The sequence below is a fragment of the Prionailurus bengalensis genome, chromosome D2 (genome assembly GCF_016509475.1).
Source record: "Prionailurus bengalensis isolate Pbe53 chromosome D2, Fcat_Pben_1.1_paternal_pri, whole genome shotgun sequence".
In the NCBI taxonomy this organism is placed as follows: domain Eukaryota; kingdom Metazoa; phylum Chordata; class Mammalia; order Carnivora; family Felidae; genus Prionailurus; species Prionailurus bengalensis.
In genome coordinates, this window is record NC_057351.1 from 16,971,631 (window position 1) to 16,985,013 (window position 13,383).

At 43.5% G+C, this 13,383-nt stretch overlaps 1 protein-coding gene across 2 annotated transcripts in view; it reads right to left on the reverse strand.

Annotated features, from left to right (window-relative positions):
• Positions 1-13,352, reverse strand: part of GNPAT (glyceronephosphate O-acyltransferase) — a 33,022-nt gene extending 19,670 nt beyond the window's left edge. The window contains exons 1-2 of one of the 2 annotated variants that reach the window (XM_043596314.1): positions 13,245-13,352; positions 4,680-4,862 (exon numbers count right to left, since the gene is read on the reverse strand). In XM_043596314.1, the coding sequence (XP_043452249.1) occupies positions 4,680-4,862; positions 13,245-13,322 (261 nt within the window). In that variant the 5' untranslated portion in view covers positions 13,323-13,352. Of the gene's footprint in view, positions 1-4,679; positions 4,863-12,407; positions 12,769-13,244 lie in introns of those variants that run through there. The other variant, XM_043596315.1, reaches the window with a different exon arrangement.
• Positions 13,353-13,383: the final 31 nt, after the last annotated feature.

Sequence of the window (13,383 nt, forward strand, 5' to 3'; positions counted from 1 at the left end):
AAACTGGACGAAAGCACGGAAGCAGAGAATGACCTGATCCCTTATTCTGTGCACCTGGGCTTCTCATTTGCTCAACAGGTATGTCTGTCCTTCCAGCACCCTCTTCCTGGAAACCTCAGATGAGATTAAAAGATGAGCAATAGCTCTGTAAGTCCTTGTCCGGGTGCTGTCCCTCTTCAGTCTGCTCTCCACACCACAAACCTGAGTGGTCCCTTAGATGCAGCAGTAATCTCATCTTTCCTCGGCTAAAAGCACTTTGATGGCAGCTCTTGCATTCCTGTGAGCCAAAGACAGCCTGAGTTGGAGAAGCGGCAGCAGAGATGGAAAGAAACAGACAAGAGCTATCAAGGGGAGCACAGGAGCCGCTCCTAGTGACTGACTAGGATGAAGGGTAGGCAGGAAGCTGAAGACGGCATCCAGATTTGCGGTTTGAGCAGCAGGCACATGGCAGGGTTGTTCTTGGAGTACAGAAAACAGGGGGAGGGGGGTGTGCGTGGTACAGTGGTAGGGGTGGGAGGGTAAGAGAGTTTGATTCAGACATCCTGAATTTGAGAGGTTTTTGGATTTTCCAAGTAGGTATTCCAATAGACATCAAAATATGTGTCTCAAAAGAGATCTGGACTGAAGCAACAGATAGTAATTATTATTTATTACATACTGTTGTTTATAACATATTACTAACTAACATAACAACATAAGTGTAAGGAAGATACTTATAATTCTGGCAATAAACAAAACTGCTCAGAGAGTGAGTTAGAACAAGAAGTTGAGGAACAGCAGCATTTAAAGACACAAGCGAAGGAAAAGAAGCACATCAACGGAGGAAATCAAGAAGATTTGGTGGGAGGGGGGAGGCCTGGCTGACTCAGTCGGTGGTGCATGTGTTTTGTTTTGTTTTTTTTTAGTTTATTTATTTTTGAGAGAGTGAGTGAGCCAGTGTGAGTGGAGCAGCGAGAGAGGGGGGAAAGAATCCCAAGCAGGTTCTGCACTGTCAGCACAGAGCCTGATGTGGGGCTCCATCTCACGAACCATGAGATCATGACCTGAGCCGAAATCAAGAGTTGAACGCCTAACTGACTGAGCCTCCCAGGCGCCCCGGATCACGGGATTCTTGATCTCGGGGCTGTGAGTTTGGGTCCCATGCTGGGTGTAGAGAGAACCTAAAAACTTCTAAAAAAAAAAAGAGGGAGAGTGTGCCAAAGACTGCGAAGGATTTCAACAAGGTTGATTTTAGCCATAAGGAAGGAAGTCATTATTTGCAATCCTGGAGAGATTAATTACAGCGGGTTGGAAACCACATTCCAGTGAGCTGGAGCTGCGTATACACAAAGGGTGAGAAAGTACAGAAAACAGCCAGCTGCTTCTAAGAGTAGAACACAACAGGGAAAGGAAGTGCTGAGTCATAAGGGGGAACAAATGTGCTCAAAGGCTGATTTAAGCTGGAAGACAATTAAGCATGTTCAGTGAGGATGTAAAGCAGTAAAGAACAGTAAAAAGTTAAAGACATTTGGGAGGACAATCGAGCAAACAAAGTCCTGGAGAAGGAGGGAGCAAGTCAAGTTCAGAGCAAAGGAGTAGGGGAGGGACTGAACTCCCAACAGGAGAAAGGGCTCCCTGTCCCCTCTGAACAGGAAGGAAGAGGAGAATTATGGGTATCAGATGCAGGTCAATTAGTAGCTTGATCACAGGAAGTTGAGAGTGGTCATATAATGGTTTACATTTTTTTGTGAAGCAAGAAGAAAAATCTCATGTTGAGGGTAAGGCGGGGAGATGGGAGGCTCAGAAAGAATGGGACGGACACTGACACTGTCATTTTGGAGAATGGAAGAGACTTCACTGGGGAAACAAAGAATTCCTGAGTAACAAGAATTACAGAGGGCCCAGTTGGGTTACATAATCTTGAGTTATAACAATTCCAATCTACCTACATTATGGGATTTTTTTTCTCAGTAGCACAGCCAAGTTTGAGAAACACTGGCTTGGGTCAGTCATGCTTGATCTGGCTATGCACTAGAATTATTTGGGGAGCTTTTATTAACTTTTTAAATGTTTGTTTATTGACAAAGAGACCGACCATGAGTGGGGGAGGGGCAGAGAGATGTAGAGACAGAATCTGAAGCAAGCTCCAGGCTCTGAGCTGTCAGCACACAGCCTGACACGGGGCTGGAACTCATAAGCCGTGAGATTATGACCTGAGCTGAAGTCCGATGCTTAACCAATTGAGCCACCTAGGCACTCCTACTTGGGAAGCTTTTAAAAAGAAGATGAAAAAGAAGAAGAAAGAGATGCCTGGGTCCTATTCCAGAGTCATTAAATCAGAATCTCAGTGGACAGGGCCAAAGCATATTTTTTTATTCATTCATTCAAGAAATATTTACTGAATGTGTACTATGTGCTAGGCACTAGGAATACAGCAAAAAAAAAAAAAAAAAAGTCATTAAGGGAGATAAAATTTTTGCCTTCATGGAGTATATATACTGGTGGATAATAACAGTTAGCTTTCTGTAAAAGTTCTATCAAAGAGCCGGTATTGAGAACCACTGTCTTTGGCTTCTAATTGACGAGGAAACTTCATGCTGCTGATGGAATAGGACCAATCAGAGAAGACTAATTGTTTCTTCAAGACAGATCATGACAGAGAGATGAAAACAAAAGGATTAGGAGCACAGGTTATACATCCAAATCAGAAGAAAACAGCAGAGATAAAGAGCTTTTCTGAGGCCATACATCTGACTAAATTCCGCTTAAAAGTCAATGAAGCAAAGATCTCTCCAGGTTCACCTCAAGGCACAAGAGCACTTGGGCAACAGAACAGGGAGGGCCGGCCGCCAGGAAGTTGTAGTCCTGCCCACTGAATGCCTCTATCCTGCTGCCTTCAAATCACACGTCCAAGACAGAACTTAGTGTTTCTCCCCAGTCCATTCCTTCTCCTGGGCTCCCTATCGCAATGAATGGTGCTCTCATTTCTAAGTCTTTCTTGCCCTTCCCTTCATTCAATAAGGTCTACTCCACCTCTTAAATTTCTTAAATCTGTCCAACTCGTTTCTACGACCACTTACTGGTCTAGGCAAGTGTGATCCCACAAAGGGAGTATTGCAAAAGCATCATAACCAGACTTCCCCTCTCCGTCTGGAGTAGAACGGTGCTTCTAAAACATAAACCGATCAGGCCACAGTCCAACCTGAAACCTTTCAATGACTTTGCACTGTATGCAGGATAAAATCGAATTCCTCTGGATGGTTTATAAAACCCTTCACCATGTGGCCGCTGCTTCCCTCTCCAGTCCCAATTCTTACCACTACTCCTTCTGTGCCCTCTTCGGTCTGGTCGGACCTGCTTCTAGTACTGTGAGTACACATGCTCTCTAGTCTTTAAAACAAGCCAGTGGTTCCCAAACTTTGCTATACTTTGGAGTTGACTGGGCTTCTCTAAAAACTACTACTAGAATGTCTGGTTCCCTCCCTCTGACGTTCTGATTCAATTCATATGGGGGTGAGATCTATGCACAGGGATTCCTGAAAGCTTCTCCAGCAACTTTAATGTGCAGTGAAATTTGAAAACCACGGGGAAAATGTTATCTGCTCTGCTAGGAACATTTCTTCACCCACTTCACCTGGACAACCCCCAATCATCTTTTAGGTAGGCATCATTAAAAAAAAAAATCGATTTTCTTTTTCTTTTTTTTTTTTAATTTAAATTCAAGTGAGTTAACATACAGTGTAGTCTTGCCTTCAGGAGTAGAACCCAGTGATTCATCTCTTACATAGGACACCCAGTGCTCATCCTGAAAAGTACTCTCCTTAATGCCCATCACCCATTTAACCCATCCCCCCACCCACCGCCCCTCCAGCAACGCTCAGTTTGTTCTCTGTATTTATGAGTCTCATATGGTTTGCCTCCCTGTTTTTATCTTACTTTTCCTTCCCTTCCCCTATGCTCATCTGTTGAGTTTCTCAAATTCCACAGATATGTGAAATCATGAGATATTTGTCTTTCTCTAACTGACTTAGTTCACTTAGCACAATACCCTCTAGTTCCATCCACGTTGTTGCAAACGGCAAGATTTCATTCTTTTTCATCACCGAGTAGTATTCCATTGTGTGTGTGTGTGTGTGTGCACACACACACACATACACACCACATCTTCTTTATCCATTCATCAGTCTATGGACAAAAAAAAAAAAAAATCGCTTTCCCAACTCCCTACACAAATTATTTGCCTTATAAGTAATTAGTGCCCCTGTATACTGGGCTCCTGTCAGCATATCAGATTTCATTGTCAATTCAATGGATTATACAACTGTTGTCATTCCCTATCAGACTATAGTTGACCCTTGGACAACGTGGGGGCTGGGTGCCAACCCCCCATGCGGTTGAAAATCCATGCGTAACTTTTGACTCCCCAAAATCTTGATAGCCTACTATTGACTGGAAGCTTTACTGATAACATGAACAGTTGATTTACATGTATTTTCCATGTTATATGTATTATATACTATATTCTCACAATAAGCTAGAGAATATATTTTTAAGAAAATCATAAGAAAAAAATCATAAGGAAAATACATTTACAGTACTGTACTGTATTTATTAAAAAAAAAAATCCACTCTAAGTGGACCCGCACAGTTCAAACCTATGTTGTTCCTTGTTGGCTGTGGTTGAAGAGGGAATCACTTACCTGTTTAATGACATAATGAACCTCTTCAGAATTGAGAACACTGTATTTAATATCACTTGGCTTGCAAGGAGTAATCCCCTTATAGACAAGAGGTGTGTAGCATTTCATTGCAAACTTCAAGTCACTGACATGCCTCCTCTCCTCTAAAATATCTTCAAATTCATCCCATTTTTTGAGCTCCTTCTGTGGGTAAGGAAAATGAAAGAAAGTAACGCACATACTGTAAAATAAATTAGGGCAGATTAGGGACTACACTGGTAAGGTTTCATCTTTGCCAACATTTTTATTCAGGGACACATGAACAAGAGCAGAGTGCACTGATAAAAGGTTCTCCTATACTGAAAAAAAAGGAAATATAATGACAGTTAGGGGTCAATAAATTGATATTGAATTATCACAATATTTTATTATGTCTGTTTGCTATCTTTGTAAAGCCAGTACCCTTTTGGAGAAGTCAACAAAGATAGTAAAGATGAGAGATTAAGCTCTAGAATAATCTGACCAATTTTATAATCAATTTTATCTGGTCAATTTTATCAATCACATTGATAAATATGTTTTGCCTGCCTCTTCTCCTTAGGATTCACAATTAAATCAAAGCATACAATAGAAATTCAAAATTATGTCAAATCAAACTACATGGGTGCCAATCCACTTAAGGCACCCCATATGTCCTCCAACTTCTTCAAATACTTTTTTCCTCTGGTGACTGAAGGGCTGAAGTTTGAACTTTACCCTCTTGGAGAAGTGCTGTTGGGGCGGCAGGGATGCCCAGGTCATGGCTCCTGCCACTTCCGTCTACAGGCTGTGATGAGACGCAAAGAGCAACCTGCCTTCTCCCTGGCTACCGTGCGTGTTGCTGACACAAAGGGTGTCCTCTATTCAGGGTTGGGCAGATCCTAGGAACTTCTATTTATCTTTCCTGCATTAACCTGTGTGAGCAGTGGTCAACTTACTGGGGAGAAAAAAATGCTTAGAGATTCTGGGGCACTTAAATAGCAATTCAGATTCTAGTAAAATGTAGTAGTATTATTATTTTTTAAGAATTGTTTTGACCAGGGAATTAAAAATTTTTTAAATTAGTTTTGAGAGAGCATGTGTATGTGAGCACGTGTACAAGCGGGGGAGGGGCAGAAGGGGGAGAGGGGGAGAGGGAGAGAGAGAGAGAGAGTGAGTGAGAGAGTGAGTGAGAGAGTGAGCGAGCATGTAGCCCAAGCAGGCTCCATGCTCAGCAAAGAGCCTGATGCAGTGCTTGATCCCATGACCCTGGGATCATGACCTGAGCCAAAATCAAGAGACACTCAACTGACTGAGCCACGCAGGTGCCCTTAATAAAATGTTTTAAAGCCAAAAATAAATAAATAAATAAATAAATCTGGAAGTTACAGTAAAGCTCAAAGAAGAAAATTTAAATCACCTGTTGTCCAATGACCCAGGGACCATTCTAGTGAACGCTTTTTTTCTGGGCATATACACACATTCCCACCTGACACACATACATTTTGATTTGTCACTTGAGTTTTTCACTTCCTGTATAAACTTCCTTGTCCTTTCAGTTTCTTCCACCATATTATTTTTACTAATGGAACTTTTAATTATTTTCTATTCGTTGCTATTAAAAAATACAACACACATTATTATTTCTTTCTAATTTAATCATTAAACCCTGACCTCCTTCTAGTCTTTATCTTCCTAGACTTCCCTATGGCCTGACACCATTCTTAAGGGCTCCCTCCTTTCCCCACCTCCAACCATCCTGAAATTTTCCTATTTTTTTTTAACATTTATTCATTTTTGAGAGGGAGAGAGAGAGAGAGAGAGAGAGACAGAGACAGAGCATGAGTGGGGGAGGGGCAGAGAGAGAGGGAGACACAGGATCTGAGGCGGACTCCAGGCTCTGAGCTGTCAGCACAGAGCCCGACGCAGGGCTTGAGCTCACAAACCTTGAGATCATGACCTGAGCCAAAGTCGGTCGCTCAACTGACTGAGCCACCCAGGCGCCCCTTTACTTTGGTTTTTAATTCATGACTCTTGTCACAGCAGAAGAGCCACCTCATTTCTCTAATCCAGTGATTTCTCAACCTTGGGGGAAAATTTCAACCAAAATGAAAATGTTTCTTCTTTCCTCCCATTTCCCTTAATGTTAACATATCCAACTGTCCTGTCTCAACCCACTCTACTGCTCATCTGGGTTTAGATACTAATTGTACATGTGGTCGAACCTCCTGCTTGGTTCTCTTCTCCCATGGGAGCTCCTGATGTACACATTTAGTTGCAAACACTTCACATTTGGCCCTCCTAAGGTTTATTTATTTTTAAGAGACACAGAGAGACAGATCATGAGCAGGGGAGGGGCAGAGAGAGAGGGAGACTTAGAATCCAAAGCAGGCTCCAGACTCTGAGCCGTCAGCACAGAGTCTGACACGGGGTTCGAACCCCTGAACTGTAAGATCATGACCTGAGCCCCAGTCGGATGCTTAACTGATTGAGCCACCCAGGCGCCCCGACATTTGGCCTTTCTAAAACTGAACTCATTTCTCCTCTGCACAATCCTACAACCTGCTTATTTTCTGGAGTTTTACACCAGAAATCTCAACAACCACCATGCCATCTACATCCCTTTGCATTATTCTAGACCCCTCCTCCCTCACCCTTGTGTGCAATCCATCTGATCCTGTTAAGGTGGCCTTTAAGAACATAGCACATCTACTCCTCAACCACAGGTCCAGCCTGTGTGCTTTATCACAGCAGCCTCCTCACTGGTCTCCTTGACCCTTTGACTCTACCCTCCATGTTGCCATGTGCTCTTTTCAAAACACAATTCTGACCCAGTTGTTCCCTGCTTAAAATACTTAAGTGACTCGCCACCTCCTTTAGAGTAAGACCTAAACCATTTCTGATGTCATACAAGCACCCCTATGAGCTCGTCTGTCCCCCCCTCTCCAGACTCATTGGCCACCATGCTAAGGTCTACTCAATAGCAAATGATTTGCATTTCCCCAACACAGTTCATTGTTGACATGCTTCTGGGCCTTTGCACATGCTCATCTCTGTGTCTGGAAGGCCTCTTTGTTCCTCTGTCATCCTTGCTCAAGCATCACTCTTGAGAGAAAACTCTCCTTGAGTCGCTCAGAGGGACTTACTCTGCCTTCCCCATCAGAACGTCTTTACCCAGTACCTCCACCTATGATGGCATGTACCCATAATACTGCAATCGTTTGCATGTCGTCACCCCAAAATGCAAGTATCCTGAAGACAAAACACATGTCCTCTTTGTATTTCCCAACATCCAGGTGTGTTTGGAATAGAGCACAACTGAATGACTACATGTTGAAGTAACAGAAAAAAATAGAGAATGTTAAACTGAGAACACGACTAGGCATGATGAGAATACAAACAAAAGAGCACTTAAGAGGAGTTTCAACATCAAAACGGTAGCATGTAAAACGTGAAATACGCAAACACGAACATTGTTATGCCCACATATATAAAGTATAAAGAATAGATGAGGGAAAAATCTTCTAATGCTGGGATTCTACTGTAAAACTCTGTCCTTGTAACATATCATACTCTTGCTTGTAAGGTTCAAGAACCTTCTCAAATCTCCCATTTCTCATCAGTAAAAGAATATACAGTTTATGTATAGACTCAGACTTGGTACAATGTAACAAACTGTCATTATAGATTATATAATTTTAGGGATGAAAGGGGATTTAGAGACTTCCCACTTAGTGGTCCTGGGAGTGGGAAGAGAAAAGGATTGGAATCAGCTAGGGAGACAAAGATCTTCTCTCTCTCTCTCTCTGTACACACACACACACACACACACACACACACACACACACACACGTAAGGCATTTATGTTTATAAATATTTTTATATTACATATGAATATACAAAATAATTATAAATAAGTGTACATATATAGACAGGGAGAGAGATGGAGGAGGGAGGGAGACCCTTCTGCGCTGTTCACCTGAAAACACTTAGCCATCAACCTCAGCCTCTGTTTACCTCTGTGTACCATTTCCTGACTCTCCCCCCTCAACCTAGACTGAACTGACCATCTTCTCCTTTGACTCTTAACTGAGCGTTTCATGACAGCATCTAAAATACTTCATTAAACCCAGACTGGTATCTCCCCTGCAAGACTGTAAACTTCTTGTCTGCATAGGTAGTGCGTCTTATATGTTTTTGTATTCCCAGTTCCTAGTAGGAACTCATTGTAGAATGAAAAAATAAATTACTGAATGAAGACACTTCCTGAGCCCTGCTGCTGCTGGCTCCCCAATATTCACAGGCTAAAGCTCAAAGTGCTCCCAATCTGGTCCTGACCCAATGGCTAATCCAGTGATTTTTTAACCCAGGCTGCACATGAAAATAACCTGGGCACTTAAAAAATATACTAATGCCCAGGACCCCCTAGAGATTCTTGATTAATTTAGTCTGTGAATGGTACCTGGGCATCAGAATTATTTTTAAAAGTACTCCAAGTGATTCCTACATGCAGCTAGGGTTGAGTGTTAACTACTCATTTGTTGGCCTTCCCTATACATGATGGAGAAGTATTTACTACCATTAGATAAATGTATTTGCACAGCTACCCATCTAGGGGCACGATACAAAGAGGAGCCCAAGTAAGATTTCAGTTAGTTCCCCCCATTGTTTTTCTATCTTAATTTTTACAGCAGCCCCTTCTTATTTGTAGCTAAACAAGCTTCTCCTTGTACCTCCCTTTCAACTGCTCTGGAGGATCCATTCATTCAACAGATAGTTAGGGAGAGCCCACAACATACCAGGCGCTGTTCTACAGGCTGAGAAGAAAATATGAACAAGGCAGACAAAGAACATGTAGGAAAGGAGCTTACGCTGCCTTACGGAAAGACAGGCAACAAATAAGTTCACTTAGGCATACTCCCAGTGGCACGCTGGTGAATGTTTAACCACGGGAGAGCCCTGGCAGATTTCAAGCTACCAACATGACTTCCGTGGGCGGAGAGCTGGGGAGGGATGTGCAGTAGCCACTATTACATAGCATCTCTACCTTACAGTCTGATGGACATCAATAACCTCAAAAGCGTGGGTAACAGTAAAATTTAGTAAAATAATTAGGAAGTGCTGAGCTTGGGGTATTTATTACTTTCGTTTTTAACAGAATTTATTTAACTGTAAATTTACAAAAGTCAATCTTTAATTTTTCATAACGGTTGTGTGTCAACAATGGGCTCTACAAACGTCATGAGACATTAACACACAGCTTTGAGAGTCAGTACAAGACTAATGTTAACACGACATTGGAAAAGGGAATATAAAGAAAATAAAATATAGTAACTAACAAGGAAGGACTGGAGAGCTACTTTAGATTGAATGCTTGGGTTGAGGCCTCTCTGGGAGGTGATATTTGAACCGGGACCTCAAATGGGACAGGGGAAGCGATGCAAATTTCTGGGAAAACAGCATGCCACACAGAGGGAACTGTAAGCACGCTTGAGGGGAGAGCCTGCTTACTGTCAGAGAAACAAAGGCCAGTGTAGCTAAAGCCCAGTGAGCAACATTAGTAGAATCAGAGAGGTAGCAATGGTGTAGTCTCGCAGGACATTGTAAGGAGTCCAGATTTTTCCTTCAGACTTTAGCAGGAAGCCATAGTTTGGGTTCTGGGTACACCAGGAAGTATCTATCCCCAGGCTTCTTTTCATTCCGCGCTCTCACGAAAAGGTTTCAAGCAGACCTACGGCTTCAGCTACAATTTGCTTGCTGATGTCTGACAAATCCGTATCTTTAGGCTAGACCTGCCTCCTTTCCTCTGGTACCATGTTTCTAACTCTGTCTGGATGTCTCCCAAACACCTGTGAGGTATGGGGTCCATAACGTAGTAATCCACGACTTAAAAATCATTCATTCTACCACTCGCATCTGGAACTGAACACATCTGAAACTGACACAACCTGTTCCTCTCCCCAGATTCCCTATCGGCAGCGTCCGCCCAGTTGCCAAATCACAGAAACCTCCTTTTCTTCAGCCACCGCATTCAACTATCCTGACCAACTCAAACTGACCAATTTACCCTTCTCCCTAGGCTCACTGCCATTGCCTCAGGCTTTTATGACTTCTCTGGATGACTGAAATCGTGTTCGGTTGCTCCCCAGGCTTATGGCGTCAGATTCCTTCTATCAGATTCTCCTTGTACCGTCTCTACTTGAGTGAAGGTTATCCACACAAATAACCACTCCAGAAACCCAGTCTCCTTAGACTTCCAAAAATATAAATCCGATCATCCTTAAAGGTTCCCTTAGAAAGCTTTTATTCTTTTTTAAAAAAAATTTTTTTTCAACGTTTTTTATTTATTTTGGGGACAGAGAGAGACAGAGCATGAACGGGGGAGGGGCAGAGAGAGAGGGAGACACAGAATCGGAAACAGGCTCCAGGCTCTGAGCCATCAGCCCAGAGCCCGACGCGGGGCTCGAACTCACAGACCGCGAGATCGTGACCTGGCTGAAGTCGGACGCTTAACCGACTGCGCCACCCAGACACCCCAGAAAGCTTTTATTAAGCGTGCGTAAATATGATATATAAAATCCCTCTAGGAACTATCTTCTGCCCACTTCCTTAGTTTTGTTTCCCACGTCTCCTTTATTCTACCCTTGCCTAACTACTAGGTTCTCCCAAACATGCAAGGGAGTGGCTTTCTTACATGGGTGCCTACCATGGGTGTCTTCCTCTCCTTCATCTCCCATTCACACCTCAAAAACTCAGCTCACATGTCACCTTCTCTTAAAAGTCTCCTCTGAGTCCCCAAACAGGTCAGGTGCTCCTTCTCATTCCTGCCACAACGTGCTGTGGATGACTTGACCTTTGCCCTTACCTCACTTAATTGTCATTGCAATTGTTTATTTTCATAACTTCAAGTCCGTGGAGGCAAAGGCTGGGTCTTCAACGTCCATATCCTGGGTGTTGAAAATAATGACTAGGATGCTGTAAGTAACCAGTGCTGTAATGTTTGTTGCAATCAGGAGTATCTTACATATCTCTAAGTACTACTCTCACATTAGAGTATTGCACAAGAACAGTGTGGCTGAGGAAATAAGGACAGCCTGAAATAGTAAGAAAAAGTTCAGGTTATCCTAAGAGGAAAGCCTATGCAGTTACAAGAATAGTGAGGGCTTCTGTCCAGCTTCAGAGGTAGAAAAAGCTCACGTACAATCGCCTTAATTTTTCATGTGAAAAAGCCGACCAAAGTGTTATCATTAAAGAACCAGCAGTTAATGGGGAAGTAAAAAAAAAAAACCCAACTCTTTCCTTTATATGCATGTGCAAAATTGCAGTCAATTCACAAGCCAGTTTAGGGCTGAAAAAGCTCCCTATGGTGAGTCAGGATCTACACAGCAACCCGGTTCCCTGTATGCCTGGTCTGGAACAGCAGAGTCAGAAAACGAGGTCAAAATAGTTCCCCCACAGAGCTGTGGGGTGAGGTCAACAACTAGGGAGGTTAAAGTAATAACTCTCCCAGAAGTGGGCAGTTGACAGCAATTATAAGCCCAGAGCTCTCCACATGGAGGGAGAAGTTTCCCCATGTTCCAAAGAATGCTGGTGTCCCAATTTGAAGGTAGCCCTGTATCTACCTTCTCTTTCGAAACTGAGTTTTTGGTTTATCTCATTGTTTTGTCTTTTCCCTGTTACGACCTTCCTGCACACAATAACATTATATTTAAGACAGAAATTGGCACTAACCTCCATGACATAGTAACATGCTTTTTAAAATGCATTCTTTCATTGCCTTGTAAAGTACGTAAAAATTAATTTCGTGGTTAAAAAAAAAAAATCAGCTGCCCCAGAATTGTGCAATCCTGAGAACTACAAAGCGTTCACCTCATAATTTCTTCATATAAATGGTGAGCGACCGACATTCTGTTGGCAAAAAAGATCAGTTAAAATCGGGAGAGGGAGAGAGGGTTGGGGGTTAGAAGGCAAGTTGGGAGAGACCGGGCGGCATTAGCTTCCTTCCGCAAAACGTACGGATGGAAGACAAAAAACGCAGTAAAATTTTCCAGAAGTTCCCAATCTTTCTATTTGAAAAACTTTTAAGTCTTATCACAAATTCTGTGTCCCCATACGAGCCAAATACTTTTCTCCCAGGAACATCACGGCAGCAAAAGGGCGGGGTGGGGAGCCACACGCTGACATATCAGGCCAGGTCAGAATCGCAGGTTTCTCCGGTTCCACCTACAGGCAGCCCCTCGCTGGAGGCAGAGAGATCCCTTTCTCACGCCTCATTCCTGCGTCAGGGGCTCTCTGAAGGCCCCCCGCCTGGTGGAGGCAAAGAGAAGGAACGAGTGGAAAGGAACCAGAGAAACCGTCGCCCATAGAAACTTCTAAAAGCTTACACACATTCACACACACAGCGATACACCGTTGCCTTGGAAACCAAGTCAACCACCTCACCCCTCCTCGGCGACCCCAGCACCCACTCTTTTGGGCCAGGGGTCCTGGCCCGTAGGAGGCCGGGGCCGGGAGGGTGGGGTCCTCTCTTGCGGCCCCGCCCCGGGCCTCGTTCCCCGGGGCGCCTACCGAGTAGAGGAGCACGACAGCGCCGGGACTGGCGGAGCCGACGGAGAAGCTAGAGTTAGATGAGCTGGAAGAATCCATGATGCGGCTGCCGTCCGGGCGGGGCCTGAAATTCTTTGCTAAGCGGTCGTAGTGATGCTGC